Here is a 20,082-nt window from a genome sequence, read left to right as displayed (position 1 = left end):
AGCCCTCAAGATAAATGAATGCTTAAAATCTTTTCGTATGGGCTCAGATTTATCTCTACTGTAATGATCATTTCTTCCTATGGAGGTGGGTGCCCAACAGAGTATTTCACATTCAGAGGAGAAAGTTGGTGATTCAAATTCTGTGAAAAGATCTTGCTGAAACAAGAAACACCTTTGTTTTAATGACTGCCTCCCCTAAATCACATAAGACATCTGTGACACTCTCCCACATGTTTCACAATAATACACAACAAGCTGACCTTCTTTGATCTTTTTCAATGTCCTCTATCACTCCTCTCTGATGTGGATCCCATACCACACAGCAATACTCTAGAAGATGTTGGACAAGTGTACGTAGGCAGTCTTTTGAGTAGACCTGTTGCATCTTCTAAGCATTCTGCCAATGAAACACAGCTTCTGGTTCGCTTTTCCCACAACATTATCTATGTGATTTTTTCAATGAAATTTATTCATAGCTGTAATCCCTAAGTACAAGAGTGGTTTGAAAAGTTCTTGGAACAGGATAGAAAAAAAGTACGTACATCAAAGAAAGTTTTTTTATTTTTCAATTTAGTCTCCTTGTAGATTAATGCACTTGGTTCAATGATCTTCCTGTGCATTGGTCCCATCTCGAAAATGAGTTTCCTCCAGGCCTGCAAAATAGTTGCCAACTCTGGCTATCAATTCTTCGTTTAAAGTGAATCTTCATACATGAAGAAAAATTTTCAGTTTTGCGAAGAGATGGAAGTCTGATGGAGTCATATCAAGTGAATAAGGCAGGTGTGGCAACAATTCATACATTAGTTCGTGTAATTTTGCCATGGAAAAGGCACACTTTTTGAATCAGTGTCAAGAGTCACGGCACCCATCTTGTAGATAATTTTTTCATTTTTAATTCTTCAGTTAAAACGTGATATACCCTTTCAGATGACATCTAGCAAGCATGAGCAATTTCACACACTTTTGATTGGTGATCCTCCATGACCATTGTGTGCACTTTCGCAATGATTTCTGGAGTAGTGACACATCTTGGCCAACCACCGTGCAGATTATCATCTAAGCTCTCCTGACAAAATTTAAATTCATTTGTCCACTTGGCACCAGTTGAATATGAAGGAGTAGACTCCCCAGTGTATTCTGGAAATCGACATGAATGTCCTTTGCTTACACTGCTCGAATCTCGATTTTTTCCATCTTCGCAAATCACTACGCGGAATCAACAACAGAGCCACATCACTGCCACAGCTCTCTTCCAAGAGCACTGATGTGACATGTCTTTACAGGGAACAGTCCAATGAATATCACATGAACAACTCGTTGCACTAGTGCTGACCTCCTGTAGTGATTTCGAGAACTTTTCAAACCATCCTCATATTTAGTTGAATGGACAACTTTTAGATTTGTGTGATTTATTGTGTAATCAAAATTTAACAGATTCCTTTTAGTATTCATCTGGATTATTTCACACTTTTTATTATTTTGAGTCAATTGCCACTCTTCATACTATGCAGATATCTTGTCTAAATCATTTTACAATTGGTTTTGACCATCTGATGATTACAAGGTAGCAAATGACAGTATCGTCTACAAACAGTCCAAGAGGGCTGCTCAGATTATCACCTAAATCGTTTATGTATCAGGGCTATTCAGAAAGTAAGGAACATTTCCATCTGACACCACTAGGTGCACGCTGATCATGTATATTTTGGTATGTGCGTGCTTGGCAGCTCAGTCAGCATCCATCCATCACAGTGGGAACTTGTCTGCCCATCTCGTTTTTTCGATATTCGAATTTGAAATGTGCACTGCAATCGAAAATCTCGCCAGTTGTGAGGTGCAGTCTGTGATATGGTTTTTGTTGGCAAAAAACCTAAAACCTATAGAAATTTATTGTTAACTGTGCAAAGTGTACAGAAAAATGTAATGAGTGAATGTTCTGTCCAAAAATGCTGCATTTGGTTTAAAAATGGCTGAACCAATGTTCATGATGAAGAGATGACTGGACAACCGAGCATTGTGACTGACGATCTTGTTGCTAAAGTTGATGAAACAATTCGTGAAAACCGTCACTTCACAATAATGGAGCTTTTGCTTTCTTTTCCACAAGTTTCATGGACGTTTTTGTTTGAAATTGTCACTCAAAAGCTAGGCTACCACAAATTTTGTGCACAATGGGTGCCCAAAATGATTACAGGGCACCATAAAGAACAGTGAATGTGGGCAACATTGACATTTCTGGAGGCCTACCACAAACATGGTGATTCGTTACTGGGTTGAAACGTAACCAGTGATGAGACTTGGGTGAAACACGTCAATTGCGAGACAAAATTATAGTCCATGGAGTGGGGGCACACAAGGTCCCCCCAAAAACCAAGAAAATGTTTGCAAACCTTGTCAGCAAGGAAGTTGATGGTGACAGTGTTTTGAGATAGGCAAGGTGTGCTTCTTATTGATTTTCTCAAACATGGAGCAACCATAAATTCTCCCCAGTACTGTCAAACTATGACCAGCCTTAGAAGAGCAGTTTGAAACAAACGCCGAGGAAGCTGACATCCAAAATTTTGTTTTTGCACGACAATGCCCGACCTCACATGGCAAACCTTACTAAAGAACTCCTTAATTCATACAAATGGGAAATTTTCCCTCATCCACCCTACAGCCCTGATCTGACACCAAGTGACTTCTGCTTGTTTCCCAAGATGAAGAACTGACTTGCAACGCAGTGCTTTGATGACACGGAACTCCAGATGGGCGTGACTCACTGGCTGAAGTCTCAGGTGGCAGAATTTTATGACAAAGGCATTTCAAATCTTGTCCACCACTATGATAAGTGCCTCACTGTGTTTGGTGACTATGTGGAAAAGTAGTATGTCAGTCGCTCTTTCATATGTATGTAATAAGATGTATTTCTTGTACTTAGTTTTTTTTTAATGCCAAAACATTCCCTTCTTTCTGAATAGCCCTCATATATATCAGATCAGAAACAGCAGGAGGGCATATAACACTTACTTGGGAAATACCAGATATCACTTGTTTTTCTCTATGACTTTCTGTCGGGTACTATTAACTGTAACCTTTCTGACAGGAAATCACGATTTTCATCACTACAAATGTGCAACATATACAATTTACAGAAGTAACTTATTTTCTCTGTGTGATGTTAAGTACTTTACTTTCTGTGTGTAATGCTAGTGATATTCAGTCACAATCAGATGATAAATGGTTTGACCAGTCTTCTTTCTCTTGATTTTGTATACAAGTGGAATATGTGTTCCATAGTTATTGTTATGGATGCTGCTGCAGTTCCTGTATCATAAATAAAGTGCAGGTTGTAACATAATTTAATATTAAAAATTATAAAATATTTTAATGTGGTATTGAGCAACATACTTGCATAGTACCTCCATTTAATATTTTTTAAAGTACTGTAAGGTTATCACCTTGAATAGGACTGCATCTGTACAAATGAAAAATATAAAAATGTGGATGTTGTGTGCAGTATTCATCATAGTTTGCTGTAAAAAAATGCCATTGGTGGACTTGTTTTTTACCTGTGATTTACATATAAGAAACTAGATGTATGTAATTCAGCTTCTTACCAAGTAAAAGTACAAAGAAGCACCCTTGCATGTCAGCCATGTTGACTTTGTGGTTGGAAACATCAGATGCAGATGCTATTTGTGTACAGCGATCCCCAGAGAGTCTGCTGTCAGCCTCCCACTTTTCGATAAGACCTGATTGCTTTAGCCGCCTTATCCTGCAATACTTAAAGAATACTAGTTATGTGTATTGATGTTTATTTTCTGTTAAACATTAGTAAAATTGAAAACAAGACTGCAGATTAACTGTTTGTTAAAGTTTTCTTAAAATTTAAATCATATAACAATCTTCTGTATTAGACTGAAGAATTGAGATAATCTGAGTTCCTGAAAAATGACAAATCAGTTTCCCAAGGCAGTGAATTAGAGACTTCAGCATGAGTATGACAGATTATGAAAGAAAAATATAAAGGTACACTGTAATATTGAAAGTCATATCTACCAAGAGTTTGGTTTTTAACAGAAATAAACGTGAGTGGATAACTGAGAGCTCACTACTTTCATTCTTAAAAACCATGGCCAGATTCTGGTTAATAATCAATCACTAGTAAAACTTTTTTTGTTTTGGTAGTAATCTGATAGTTAAAATGTACAGCATACCATTGTGCAGTGCACATTTATGAGAGTCAAGCCAATCAACAGATCCAAACCTTCTATTCAGTATTGTCACATCACAGCCACATCCAAGTCCAAAAGCATGGTCGTCAGTGAAGTACAAAACATAACAACGAAAGCATATTTATTATGGGCACCTATTTGCAGTTAGAAGAGAACTGAGCTCCTCGACGGAGAGTGTTCGTATTTGTACAAATTTTAATATTCAAGAATACATAAAAATAAGACATTTTGAGAATCTTCCTGAAATTATAAATACAAAGTAAGAAATGATGGCTGATAGTTGGGCCTGAACTGGTGACTTGTAGCATGTCAGACAGTGATGCCACACCACATGTAGCACAGGTCACAACATTGTTCACTCTCAAGGAGAAACAGTGATCTGTTTCTTCAGAAGCCCTTACTGGAGCCAACTACAGACCCTGGATGTAGATATTGTCAATGGTTCTAGAATGAAATTTTCACTCTACAGCGGAGTGTGCACTGATATGAAACTTCCTGGCAGATTAAAACTGTGTGTGCTGGACCGAGACTCGAACTCGGGACCTTTGCCTTCACGGCCAAGTGCTCTACCAACTGAGCTACCCAAGCACGACTCACACCCCGTCCTCACAGCTTTACTTCTGCCAGTACCTTGTCTCCTACCTTCCAAACTTAACAGAAGCTCTCCTGCGAACCTAGCAGAACTAGCACTCCTGAAAGAAAGGATATTGCGGAGACATGGCTTAGCCACAGCCTGGGGGATGTTTCTAGAATGAAATTTTCACTCTACAGTGGAGTGTGCCCTGATATGAAACTTCCTGACAGATTAAAACTGTGTGCTGGACCAAGACTCGAACTCGGGACCTTTGCAACGGTCTTCCATGGTTCTTACCAATGTCAGATCTTCCCTCTGTTCAGCAGCAATGCCATTTAAGCAATGAGGAGTGGTATTTTGGTCCATACTGCTGTGTTCTACCAGAAGGATTCCCGGAAATGCAGTCAGTGACCTTGTGTTTGCATCCCTTTTGTATACCACTGTCACATCATAATCCTGAAGCCTCAGTGATGATACTGAAAATCAACCCAGCAGATCCTTCAGGCCAGCCAGCTCGTGTAGAGAATTGTGGTCCACCACAACAGTCAATGTTTTGCCAAATAAATGCAACTAGAACTTGTTGATGGCCAAAAAATTGCAGGGCACTCTTTCTCAGTTGTAGAGTAGTTCATCTTGTAGTTGGAGATTACTCTGAAAACATACACTATCACATTTTCAGCACCTTCCTGAATTTGTACTAGAACTGCGCCCATCCCATAACTACTATCTTCATTTTGAAGTTCTGTCTTGGCATATTTGTCATATACTGCTGGACTGGAGAAAATGATGGCATCTCCTTAAGGACAAGGAAAGATCTTTCTTGAACATCATTCCAGGCAAGTTTTGTGTCTCCCTGTCTTACTTCTTGCAAGGGATATGCCTTGGTACAGAAGCCCTTTGTGAATCACTGGTAGTACAATGACATTCCAAGAAAACTTTTCATATCACGAATATGCCAAGGGGTCAGAAAAAAAGAAAACATCATCGAAATAGCAAAGACACATCATCCATTTAAGGTGTTGAAGCAGGTTGTCCATCATACACTCAAAGTTGGCTGGAGCATTACATATTCCGAACAGCACAAATTTGAACTTGTAGAGGCAGTCAGGAATTAGTCACTCCAGAAACACCATGTGCCATCCTCTTCATTCACAAGGACCACAGGAGAGGATCAAGGACACTCTGAGTATTCCAGTATGTCATCCAGCAGCATCTTCACTTCCTCTCAAATTAAGCATCATTCCAGTGACACCCTATACAAGCACTGGCTAATTGGTGGATGATCACCAGCATTGACACAGTGTATTAGTGTTAGCTGCTTGGTCTGTCTTCTCACCAATCTGAATCTGAAATCACTCAAAAATTGTTGCGAAGCAGTTAACACTCACTGATATTGTTCCTTGGTTATGCCAGACCTTATTGACATTTTAACAGTAGCTTCCTCCACTGATTTGTCTCTAGTGGTAGTGGAGCATTCTTGGTCAATGGCACTGGGCTGCCTATCCTGAACTTGTTCGGCTGTTCCAATGTACACAGCTTTGGGGATGAATTGTCACTGTTTGTGACATTTAGTGATCTGAAATTCTCCTTGACCACAAATAGTGCTTATGAACATCATTGATACATAGATTTCTTTTGTGAGACTTTCTTCAATCAACAAAAGCTTTGCGTTTTAGGTGAGCATCTAGACTAACGACTGGAACTCACCTCATCGAGGGCGGTAGGATAAAAATGGGAACAACCCAGAACAATCTTTGTTATGTGTGCTTGTTGGAATAGCTTTGCAATTTGGAGCTCTGATCTTTCACAGTTTATGACTTTTTGTGATGCCTGCAAGATATCCTATCTGAGAATAACATTAGGACCTTATACTGCTAAAACAACAAGTTCAATGGTCTGTGTTCTGCCATTAATAGTTATTCTTGCAATACATGTTCTTGTATGTATTTACCATTTGTGGTCTTCAGCACAATCTCCTTCATACCACAGAATACAGTTTTTTTGAGTTGGTGATGACAAGCATTTAACACTGCAGAAGAGGAAGCCCTAGAGTCAACTAACACCCAGGCAGGTTGGCCATTGATGATGATGTCAATGAAATTTCCTAATATCTTGGTAACAGTTATCCCTGGAAGTCAGTCTGTGGTAGTCTCACCTCCACAGATGGTTGCCTCATTTAGTTTTCATGAATTAAGTGGCTGGTACTCCTGTACAGCAACAGAAAATGGCTATTACACACTAGTGTGTGACCTTGATGGGTATAATAACGGGCTTTGTCCCATAGGTCAGCTATAACTGCCTACAGTTGACTGGCATAAATAGAACTGTTGTGAGGTTATGTCTGGCAGTGTAGTAATCATCAAACACTCATTTTCTTTTTTTGTGGTAGCATATAACTTGTCCAGGGCATCCACAGTGGAAACACACCTGTGTGTTGTCCTCTGTCCTCTAAATGTCTGTTCTGTGCAGCATTATTTAGATGTCCAGCAATTCTCAATAATAATAATAATAATAATAATAATAATAACTAAACAAATAAATCCTCTGAGGTTTTTAGGTTTTCTAGATCAGTTTTTGTATTTTTCCAGTCATATTGTGCTTATTCCGTAACCAAGTCCGATCCTTCTATGATAAAATCTACAAATTTTGTCAATATGTAGGAATATAATGAAGGCTTTAGTCTAGGTGGAAAGAAAAAACAAAATGACCATGGTTGATTTCAACAATAAATAAACAAACTGGTATCTGACATCAGAGTGAAGTATCAAAAGTAATATGAAAGAAAAATTACAATCTTACTGTTGCAATGGGCTGGGCACAGAAGCTTCATGGGCCTACCTCAACCAAAACATAATGTGATTTTGTAAAGGGCTCTATGGCAATGCCTCAGTAGATGGCTACTGTTTTTGCATGCAGCCATTAGCACTTTCCAGTTGAAAGCTGGAAACAGTGCTGTGAGCTGCTGGGGATCTATTTACATCATTTAGACTATAGATCCAAACAGGTTACAATGGATTCCTTCCCAAGTGGGAAGGGGGAGCTGAGCTTCAGAATGCCTTTGAGAATGGTGACCCCATCATAACAACAGCTTATATATGTGCATGGTTAGTTTTTTGTGAACTTGGAGAAGTACCATATCTGCATTGACTGAATAAAGGACACCAGAAAGAAAGGATTATGTTTCAGCAGTCTTAGGATGAGCTCTAGATACCGAGATATCCACAGAGGGTTGTTTTTCTTTCAATTTTTTGTCCATCTTGTTCCATTTCCTAGTTGAAAGAAGCTGCATAAATATTCAATCAGATGTGACTCTTCAATCAGTTCTTGATAAGGTTTCAAAGTGGTACAAAGATTGGTAACTTGTTTTAAATGTTCAGAAATGTAAAACTGTGCCCTTCACAAAATGAAAAAAAAAAAAAAAAAATGTATCCTATGAGTATAATATCAGTGAGTTACAGTAGGAATTTGCCAACTACATACAAATACACTGGTGCAACACTTTGTAGGGATATGAAATAGAATGATCACTTAGGCTCAATTCTGGGCAAAGCACATGGTACACTCTGGATTATTGGCAATATATTGGGGAAGTGCAATCAGTCCACAAAGAGGTTGCTTACAAATCACTCATGCGACCCATTCTGGTATATTAGTCAAGTCTGTGGGACATATACCACATAGAACTAACAGGGAATACTGAATATATATACACAGAAAGACAGCAAGAATGGTCACAGACCCATCATAGACTGTCACAGAGATGCTGAAGAAGTTGAACTGGCAATCACTTGAAGATAGACATAAACTATCCTGAGAAAGCCTACTTACATAGTTTCAAGAACCAGCTTTAAATGATGGCTCCAAGAATATACACTACTGGCCATTAAAATTGCTACACCACAAAGATGATGTGCTACAGACATGAAATTTAACTGACAGGAAGAAGATTCTGTGATATGCAAATGATTAGCTTTTCAGAGCATTCACACAAGGTTGGCACTGGTGGCGACACCTACAACGTGCTGACATGAGGAAAGTTTCCAACCGATTTCTCATACACAAACAGCAGTTGTCCGGCATTGCCTGGTGAAACGCTGTTGTGATGCCTCGTGTAAGGAGGAGAAATGCATACCATCACATTTCCGACTTTGATAAAGATCGGATTGTAGCCTATCATGATTGCGGTTTATCATATTGCGACATTGCTGCTTGCGTTGGTCGAGAGCCAATGACTGTTAGCAGAATATGGAATCGGTGGGTTCAGGAGGGTAATACGGAATGCTGTGCTGGATCCCAATGGCCTCATATCACTAGCAGTCGAGATGACACGCATCTTATCTGCATGGCTGTAACGGATCGTGCAGCCAAGTCTCGATCCCTGAGTCAACAGATGGGAACGTTTGCAAGACAACAACCATCTGCATGAACAGTTCAATGACGTTTGCAGCAGCATGGACTATCAGCTCAGAGACCATGGCTGCGGTTACCCTTGACGCTACATCACAGACAGGAGCACCTGTGATGGTGTACTCAACGACGAACCTGGGTGCACGAATGGCAAAACATCATTTTTTTGGATGAATCCAGGTTCTGTTTACAGCATTATGATAGTCATATCTGTATCTGGCGACATCGCGGTGAACGCACATTCGAAGCGTGTATTTGTCATCGCCATACTGGCGTATCACCTAAGGTGATGGTATGGGGCGCCATTGGTTACACATCTCGGTCACCTCTTGTTCGCATTGACGGCACTTTGAACAGTGGATGTTACATTTCAGATGCGTTACGACCGATGGCTCTGCCGATCGAAACCCTACATTTCAGCAGGATAATGCACGACCGCATGTTGCAGGTCCTGTATGGGTCTTTCTGGATACAGAAAATGTTCGACTGCTGCCCTGGCCAGCACATTCTCCAGATCTCTCACCAATTGAAAACATCTGGTCAATGGTGGCCGAGCAACTGGCTCGCCACAATATTCCAATCTCTACTCTTGATGAACTGTGGTATCGTATTAAAGCTGCATAGGCAGCTGTACCTGTACACGCCATCCAAGCTCTGTTTGACTCAATGCCTAGGCATATCAAGGCCGTTATTACTGCCAGAGGTGGTTGTTCTGGGTACTGATTTCTCAGGATCTACGCACCCAAATTGCATGAAAATGTAATCACATGCCAGTTCTAGTATAATATATTTGTCCAATGAATACCCATTTATCATCTGCATTTCTTTTTGGTGTAGCAATTTTAATGGCCAGTAGTGTATTAAACCCCTTACATATCACTCACATAGGTATCATGAAGACAAGATCAGAATAATTACACCATGCACAGAGACACCTTAACAGTCATTCTTCCCACACTCCGCATATGTAGCACTGTGCGAAACATTGCTGACATGCGACACATGTACGAAGCACCCTCTGCCATACAACATCAGTATAAAATACCTTCTGAGATGTAGCATTGGTATGAGACATCCACTGCCACTCAACATTGGTATGGAGCACCTGCTGGCATGCAACATTTGCAGAAGCATCCTTAACCACGTAACATTGGTACAAAGTACCTTCTGCCGTGAAACATCAGTATGAAGCATCCCCTGCCATGCTGCAACACTGGTATGAAGCACCCTCAACCGCATAACACTGACACAAAGCAACCTCTGCCATATGACATCGGTGCAAAACACCATCTGTCACAAAACACTGATATGAAACACCTTGTGCCTTACAACATTTCCAGTGCCAATCCAGCACAAGCTAAAAACAGCCTTTGCCACATAATATCTGTGTAAAGCATTCTGCTGCACAACACTGGTATGGAGCACTCACTGCCATGCAGCACTGATGGGTTGCAGTCTCTGCCAGATAACATTGGTATGAAGCACCCTCTGCCACACATTACCACAAAGTACCCTCTGCCATGCAGCATTGGCATAAAGCACTCACTGCCTTGCAACATTGGTGTGAAACACCTTCTGCCACACAACATTGGTACAGTTCACCCTCTGCAACATAAAATTGGTATAATGTACTCTCCGCCCCGCAACGTCAGTACAAAACACCCTCTGTCTCTACTCAGCACCGTGCACCAAGCATTATTTCCTGTGCCATTTTGGCACAAACTGCAAAACACCCTCTGCTGCTGCTCAAAGCTCTCTTCGCCACACAGCACTGATATGAGGCATCCCCTGCCAAAGCAACATTGGTATGAAACATTTTCTGCCATGAAGCACCATCTGCCATGTAACATTGGTATGGAGCATCCTCTGCCACAACATGGTGGCTGGAGCACTCTACTGGCACAGGAGACACACTAAGGCTGCCGGACTTTAGGACCAGGCCATGCAAGCTACTGTGATTCCGAGTTCTGCCATTCACCATTAGAAGGCTCTGGCAACATTTAAACAGCAGGAGCGGACTGTAACTCATCATAATTAAGCCACTTTGAATGAAATATTTATAAATTATATACACAAAGCTGAGATTATCCTACAAATACAGACCGAACCACAGCAGCAGACTTAAATTTATATATATATATAGATTTTCTTCCTATAACACCCTGGCCAAGTGCAGAGGTGCAGTGGTTAACCAACTGGACTTGCATTTGAAGAAGTCATAATTAAAATTCTATTTCAGACATCGTGGTTGAGATATCCTGTGGTTTTCCTAAACAACCTGAGGACACTGCAACGACAGGTTCTGAAATAAAGTCATACGTCATATCTCAACCCATCTTGGCAACATGAGCTCATTCCATGCTTCAAATGAAGTTGATGCCCTCTTAGTGTACTGCTGCAATTTGTTTTTAAAATGTATAACAAGAAATTAATACTTTGTAAACAGGCAAAGTGAGGCATAGTACTGTCCACCTAATATATTTTGTGTTACCGTAAAATTGTTCTGTTTAAAATATGAAATATGCTCTTAGACTTCTGTGACATAAATTATTTGAGACAGGGAAAAAAGGAAGCACTCAATGAAGGTATGCATATTTATTACTCACTCTTCATTTATCATCTCTAAGTATGGACTATCCTTTGGTAGAATCATAGCAACTTCTTCTTCAACAAAATTTTCATCGCCTACAAGAGAAAATATTCAGTTTTATTTTAAGACATAAAGACACAAATAATCAGGAAAATCTTTGAAATTTCATGAAAAGAAGGTATTTCTTTTATAGTGACACAAATGTCATATGAAACAGGAAAATGAATATTTATTATTGTATGACTAGTTGTGTCTATAGTCTGCTGTGATTGCTTTAGATGATTCAAGTAAAGAAAATAATTAGATTCTAAAGGTTAAGGACTATCAAAAATATAAGACAAAAATATATAAGTAGCTTTTAGATAACATCTACATAATGTTGCTGCTTTATTCAGCGCCATCCATAATTGTTTCTTGTTATTTACATTACAGATGACAAAGGTTTTTAAAAGAAGGACAATTAAGGGTGAAGGGAACAATATTTACTTATATGCGAAGTTTGCACTGATAATAAATAGGTAAATTAGAACCATTTAAGAGAAAATGAGCTCTTATGTACCAGTTATTGAAACAGGGACAACTTAAACAGGTCTGATATTAACACAAATTCCAAAACACTAAAAAGAAAACCAATGTTGAATCTCTAGCTTTGTGGAGTGCTCTCATCAGGATAAAAGAATAGAATAAGAAATAGGGAGGAGAAAGGATAAGATGCACATGTAAGTAAAAGACAGGAACAAATTCACTTATTTTCCAATCTAATAAATATAATAATTCAAATGCTATACATGAAATTATATAGGCCTATTATGACCAGTACCTAATAGACAGAGCATCAGAAAGAAGCAGTGTACTTATAATTACTATTTCTTTCTATTTTAATACTTTTTTGCTTACTTCGTTTTTCTAAAAGTTCTCTTCCATAGTTAGATGTATGAAATATAGTATATTTCAAAACGAATATATGGGTTTTAAGGCTTTGTAGCATTTATTACATTCAAGTTACTGCTTACTATATTTTTCTAAAAGTCTTCTTTCAGAGTTAGACATATAAAATATAGGGTATTTCAAAATGAATATATGGGTTTTAAGGCTTTGTAGCTTTTCTTGCAATCAACTTACAACTCAAACAGTATACAAACAAGTATACCTGCATGCAAAGGGAATAATATGAAATGACCAAGATTGACTGAAGAATGTTGATTGAGCGAGACTTTCATATGTAGCTCATTTCAGAAAGCTAATCATGAATTAGAAATTCCAGTGACATCTGTGTGGAGACTACAAATGAAATGATAGCAGTTGTTACAATCTCTAAAGCCAACAAACTATGGTTTATATGCCAATTTTGCAAATAAATGGTGAAGGTTTTCCGGATTGTGTCACCTTCAGTGATGAAAGTTCACCTAAGTGAACCCACCACAAGATGATATGGCTGCAATGGAATTCCCTTAAATTGAATACTTTTTGTACCATGTCCTGGCAGAAAGTTTACAGGCCTTTCTTTCTTGGTGAAGCAACTGCAACTGGTATTTCTTATCTTGATGCACAGGAACTATGGCTCTTTCCTCAATTGGAAGAAGCTGAACCACAAAACTTTTTTTTGCAGGAACACAGTATACTGCCTCAATGGCATAACTCAGTATTCCCTATTGTACCCAGCTGCTGGATTGACGACATCCATACAACACAAGTTGTCTACGGATGAATAAATAAATAAATAAATAAATAAATAAATTGGCCACAAGGGGCTGGATGATAGTTTGTTTTGCATGACCTCCATATTTAGCACAATCTGATGCCATGTAGTTTTTAACTTTGGGAGTTCATAAAGTTCATTTGTACGTGCCTCCACTACTAGCTCTTCTACCCGACTTTGGAAACAGCACTGTTGCGCAAATTATTCCAGGCACGCTAATCAAGGTGTGGGAAGAACTTGCCTATCAACTTGTGTGACAAGTGGTGCTCACATTGACAAAAGTGGAAAAAAATTGAGTTGCTCTTTCATTTTATGTATTATTTATAATTGTAAGCTGCATGTAATTAACACTAGGAACCCTTAAAACCCAAATATTCACTTTGAAATGCTCTGCACAGGTCATGAGTCAGAAAAAAGGTTTGGGTTCTCCAAAAATTATTTATGCTGTTGCAATTTTACACAAGGGGAAAAAAAAAAAACTGAAATGAGATGAGCTGCCTGATGACCTCAGATGTTAAGTCCCATAGTGCTCAGAGCCATTTTTTTGAGATGAGCTGTAACAAAATGATGGAAGATGGAAAAATCAAATTGTGTGTCTGTTTCTTCACAATACGAAAATACACAAAAATGGTGACTACCCTTCTATCTGTGATAGGAAACTCAACCTTTTGTGGGAATCCAACATAAAATAAGGACCTTCCTACAGAACCATCACTGAAGTGCTATTCAAGAAATTGATGGTGCATTAACATCACAAGATAACAAACAGGTAAGCCACTCAGTTTTCGTCTGTCACTGTGTAAAGGCTCAATTGTATGTAGGCTTACCTCAGTTCAGGGAAAACTGCTGTTATCAGAGTTAACTGGCATGAACACAAACATACTGGTGATAAGAGTCACTGTTAGCTATTATGTGCTGTAAGAGGGGACACGATGCCACAATACAGCAAATGACTCACTAATTCAATGTGGAACAACCAAAGCAACAACAACAACTGACAAACAGCCATATAATCCAAATGTAGGAATCTGATTATCTTATGTATATACAGATCTCCTAGTGGAGACTTCAACATCTTTTTCTCCAAACTTAATCGTGTTCTTGATAAGATATCCACTCCAAAGAACCACATTCTCATATGTGGAGAGCTAAATGTAGATAAACTGAATCCCGATTCTACATGGGACTCATTATAAAGTCTTGCTCAAAGTTTCAATCTAGTTTCAATGGTTAACAGTGCAACCAGAATAACAAAATACTCAAAGACAGCTGTTGATCAGGTATTAACAGATTTAGGCAAAGAAAACTGTGAGGTGGTGGTAGCAGAGCTAGGATTATCTGATCACTCAGGTCAAATCATTAATATAAAAGTGGCTGCAGAAGAAACAAAGAAAATGCATATTTACAGACTAATTTTTCTAAACAAAATAGATACGAGTTTGCCAAACAGATAGCAGGACAAACATGGGGCTCAGTATACTCAGAGGTAGATGCAAATGAAAAATTAAAAAATGTCATGGCATTGTTTAAATTAAATTTTGAAGAAACATTTCCTAAAGTATTATGTTCATTATCAACAGCAGGAAAAAACAAGTGGGTCACAAAAGGCATCAAAAAATCGTCTGAAACACTAAAGTACCTGAGCTCCATTAAACACAGCCAAACTAATCCTGCTTTCTCACTCTTTTATAGAAGATATAGGAAAATATTGCTTGCAGCAAAGAGAGCTCATAACTCCAAACTGGTGCTCTCTGCTGAAAACAAAAATAAGGCAGTATGGAAGATTGTGAAGCAGGAAACTGGTACCAGGAAAATGAATCTGTCGAACTTGAAAATCAAAGAGGAAGGGACTCTAATAAAAGACTCAATATATTTGGCAAACTATATAAATGATTATTTTAGTAGCATAGGAATAAAATAACAGGAAAATTTTCTAACTTCCCCTCAGGTCAAAAAGCCAAATAATGGTGTATCACACTCAATGGTGTTATTCCCTACAACACAGGAAGAAGTCTATAAAGCAGTCAGCAAACTGAAAAACAAGAACTCAGCTGGTCTGGATGAAGTCCCCATTTTTTAGAATTAAGGACTGTATCAAGAGCCTACTTCCACCTTTAGTTGATATTATAAATAAATCTTTCAAGCAGGGCTACTTTCCAGACTATTTGAAATATGCTAAATTACTACCTCTCTTCAAAAAAGGTGATGCAGGAAAAATTGAAAATTACCGGCCAATTTCTCTACTCTCATGTTTTGCAAAAATATTAGAAACTATTGTGAAAGATAGGCTAATGAATTATTTAAATAAATACAACTTACTGTCAGTTGACCAGTTTGGATTTCGATCACGGAAAAGCATAGAATCAGCAACAGAACACCTCACAAAAAACATTCTAGAAGCATTAGATAAAGGGAACTACACAACAGGTATATGTCTTGATCTAACTAAAGCATTAGATACAGGAGACCACAACATGTTAAATAAGTTAGATGAACTGGGAATAAGGGGGCTTGTGAAACAGTGGTTCCAGCCATATCTAAAAAATAGAAGACAGATAACTGAAATCTCACATATTTCAAGTTACTCAAACTATAATGTAAAGTATACTTCAGACCCAAATTATGTAAATATAGGTGTCCCACAGGGTAGTGTCCTTGGCCCAATACTATTTCTCATTTACATAAATGACTTCCCACAGAGCATCAAGCATGGACAAACAATATTGTTTGCAGATGCTTGGTTTAATGTTCATGATGGATCCAGCTGCTGTCAAGCAGCATATGCATTCATTGAACCAGGTCTGATTAAGCGACCATGAGTTGCAGGGGGTAGTTGAATGATCATGTATCCATATGCTATGGAGAAAAACGTGCACACTTTAGACCCAGGTCTCATTGTGTATCTATGAGTTGTGGGGGATGCTTGAACAATCATGGATGTAGATAACTTTTGTTTGGTTAGCAAGAAGCGGCAGCCACATTCTGTTAGTGTTCCACAATTTTGACCATGATAAACTAATGCTGCAGTGTTCATCTTTGGCACATCAGTGTAGGAGGTGTCACAAATTCAACTAAGTAAAAAAAATTGTAGCAATATTATGAAAAAAATTTGCTACTCACCATATAGCAGAGATGCTATATGTACAATTCATAGGTTTATTTATACACATTTACTTCTGAATTTTCATTTCTGTGAGACCACATGTGCCAGATAGGTCAGTTCAAAATTCTAGTTATTGATATTTTGCTGTTTGCATCATTTGCACATAATCTTTCACTGAGTGGTGTCAGTACTTGTGTGTATCATGATGTATAGCCTATTTTCAAACATCTGCAAGTGCTGTGAAAAATCTATACCTAACCCTCAATTGAAAACTTAATTTGTGCTTTTCAGGAACTTTTGACTACAATATCCTTATTGAATAATAATTGTTCCATAATATCATTGTATATTTACATGAAAAAAGGTGTTTTTGTAAGTTACAAGTGTTAATAGTAAATCAGTGCTTATGATTTACAGTTGCTGTAAATAACTGACATATCACATGTTTTTGCTTTTAACAGGAGTCTATATTGTCTGCATTTATCATACATTAAAGCTATAGTCATATTTGTTAGTGACCATAACACCAAAAACATTTCAGAGAAGCAGTAAATTTTATACCAATTTCTTTCTGTGTACATAATAGATATCTCATTTTGGATATCAATTGTTTCAGTTCTAAAAGGTTGGTGACAAAACTTGCAATATATCAGATCTACAAATTAAAAGAGAATGGGAAAACATAGTTATAGTTGCTAAAAAAATAAATAAACTCCTCCCGGACAGGCCATGAAGGCCCAATGGTACTGACCAGCCGCCTTGTCATCCTCAGCCCATAGGCATCACTGGGAGCAGATATGGAGGGGCATGTGGTCAGCACACTGCTCTCCCAGCCATAATTTATAGTCTTAATAGAAACAGATTCTTTCCTGTCATTGTAGGAAATTATTCACTTTTATTTCGTGTAAATTTCTATGTAATTTGGGAAGATGTATGTAAAATTTTTAAGTGTTAAACCTAAAAATGGACAGTATAAGTCTGGAGTGTGATTTATAGTATCGAAAGCAATTGTAGAATGTGTCACTAATTGTGTTCCTGTTTCAGAAAGAGTGATATTACTCCAAATAAGTGCTCTAACTGCACAGCTGAACATTATTCAGGTCTATGCTTCAACAATAGACCATAGTGATGAAGAAGCTGCAGAATTTTATTCCCAAATCACAGGTGTTTTGCAACAATTACTGAAGAAATATCTTACAATAATTATGGGAGATTTTAATGCCAAAGGTGACATTATAGGTCACTATGGACTTGCTGAAAGAGAATGAGAGTGGCAAACTACTCAATGAATTTGCAGGAGAGTGGAGATTCATAACAACTAACACATTCTTCACACTACCACCGAGACATCTCCACACCTGTAAATCCCCAAGAGATTCAGATGAAAATATTACCCAGAATGAGATTGATTATGTCTTGATAAATCAAAGATATAGAAACAGCTGTCTTTTAATGAAAACGTATCCACATGCCGACATTAACTCAGTCCACGTTCCCCTAGTTGGTGTCTTTAAAACAGAATGAAGAGTGTTCAAAATAAAAAAGTCAAAATGTATGATATCCGCAAACTGAAAGAATCTTCCATAAGAGAAAATGCAGGAGTCCATCTTAATAATGAACTAGTCTCTGTCAGGTAAATTGTGCACTGAAGAGAAAATTAAAAAGATAAACTCTATAGTGGAATCTGTTGTGACTCGCCGATCATTCAAAGTGCCGCCGTGCAATTACGCGCGTCCTCTGTATGCGGCGCTGTCTGCCAACCATGCAGCAGCCGCGCCACCAAAGCGGCCAGCCAGGCAGCGGCCGCTAGACTCGGACTCAGTGTTCATTCGAATGTTACCCTGTTCACATGTCTTGCTTTGTCAACTTTCTCAGTGACTTATATGTGTTGTGTCATTCTGAAATATATGTGTTCAACTTGACGTTATAATAATTGGTGAAGAGGTAGTGGATTTTTCCTTTTCATCGTTGCCCCACAGGTTTCCATGGCAGAAGACTGGTCTGATTATGAAAAATGTCTTTGACAGCACTTCTTGGCATTTCATGTCGCGGATGAACAAACATGTAAGTCTCTGTTCCTTTCATGGATTTCACCTCAAATGTATTGGTTGTTGTCACAATTGGCTCCTTTGAAGGATCCTGCATCTTTGTCCTTTGCTGAAATGTGCTCACTTTTGCCTGTCTATTTTCAAAAAGCAAACGCAGTGGTAGCCTCTCGTGTTGCCTTTTATTGTTGTCAAAAACAACCGCATCAGTCCTATTGTGCTTGGGCTGCTGAACTTCACGGCCTCAGTCGAAAGTGTCAATTTGTTACTGACATTCACAAAGAATCCTATGCCGATTCCATGGTACGGGATGCTATTATCTGGTCAGTGCCTGGCAAAGAAGTTTGGCAACGTGCCCTTCAGTTGGCAAATCCGACTCTAGATGAAGTCCTCTCCATCGTGCAGTCTTTTGAAATTTCTCACACTGCTGGGGCGCAAATAGAGGTGTGGGCTGACGTCGGAGAAATACAATCACTGTGCGCTGTTGATGACGCGTGCGATACGTCCCCACTGGCCAACGTGGCCGCAGTATGCTCCCACACACATCCTTGGCCTAACCGTAAACAACCCTCTAAGAAACTGCAGCAAAACCCACGGCAACTTCCTTCATGTCAGCGGTGTTTTACGAAGCATTCATGGGAGGACTGTCCCCAACGTTGGGCCGTGTGTCACAATTGCAGAAAGAAGGGTCATGTGTCTGCCGTTTGCAAATCCGACCGCATACATGATGTTCACGACTGTGACGCTGATTCTGCTCCTGTGTTGTCTGTCAATTGCACTTCTTCCCTTTCAGGGAAGTTATTCCTCGCTGTCCAAATCCTTGGTCGGTATGTTTGCATGCAGGTGGATACTGGTCCTACTGCCACTATAATTAATTCTCAGATGTATCTTCAGTTGGGTTCTCCACTCCTATCACCTGTCACTTGACAATGAAGGACATACCATAAACAGAAGATCTCTCTTGGGACAATTTAATGCTGAGGTATCTTACAAATCCATCGTTTGGACTGTTCCCATATTTGTGGTCGACCAGAGCAATGCAGAAAATCTTTTTGGTTTCGATGCCTTTCATGTTTTTGGGTTCTCCATAGATGACTCTGTCAATATCGTCTCTGATGCTATTCCTTATGCTCAATTGGATTCCTTGTTGACGACATTTTCGTCCCTTTTTTCTCCTGGGTTAGGCCGTGCAAACAACGTTGAAGCTCATATCATGCTCAAACCCACTGCTCGGCCTAAGTTTTTTGGGCTCGGACCATTCCGGTGGCCCTTCGTGATCGGGTAAAATGGGAACTGGATCATCTCATTACTTCAGGGGTCTTGCTTCCTGACACTTCCAGTGAGTGGTCCTCTCCTGTCATTGTTGTTGCTAAGCCCAATGGTGATATTCGTCTCTGTGGTGATTTTAAAGCCACTGTAAATGCACAATGCCTCATCGACACTTATC

At 39.0% G+C, this 20,082-nt stretch overlaps 1 protein-coding gene across 1 annotated transcript in view; it reads right to left on the bottom strand.

Moving 5' to 3' along the window:
- Positions 1-3,208: 3,208 nt before the first annotated feature.
- The window catches only part of LOC124735543 (ionotropic receptor 93a), a 295,666-nt gene continuing 278,792 nt past the window's right edge, over positions 3,209-20,082 (bottom strand). Inside the window, exons 15-17 of the mRNA XM_047248570.1 lie at positions 11,805-11,883; positions 3,600-3,757; positions 3,209-3,306 (exon numbers count right to left, since the gene is read on the bottom strand). Of these exons, the coding sequence (XP_047104526.1) occupies positions 3,209-3,306; positions 3,600-3,757; positions 11,805-11,883 (335 nt within the window). The remainder of the gene's footprint in view (positions 3,307-3,599; positions 3,758-11,804; positions 11,884-20,082) is intronic.

Source organism: Schistocerca piceifrons, chromosome 1 (assembly GCF_021461385.2).
Source record: "Schistocerca piceifrons isolate TAMUIC-IGC-003096 chromosome 1, iqSchPice1.1, whole genome shotgun sequence".
NCBI classification, from domain to species: Eukaryota; Metazoa; Arthropoda; class Insecta; order Orthoptera; family Acrididae; genus Schistocerca; species Schistocerca piceifrons.
The sequence above is the reverse complement of the archived record's forward strand: the minus strand, read 5'-3'. Positions and strand labels throughout refer to the sequence as shown.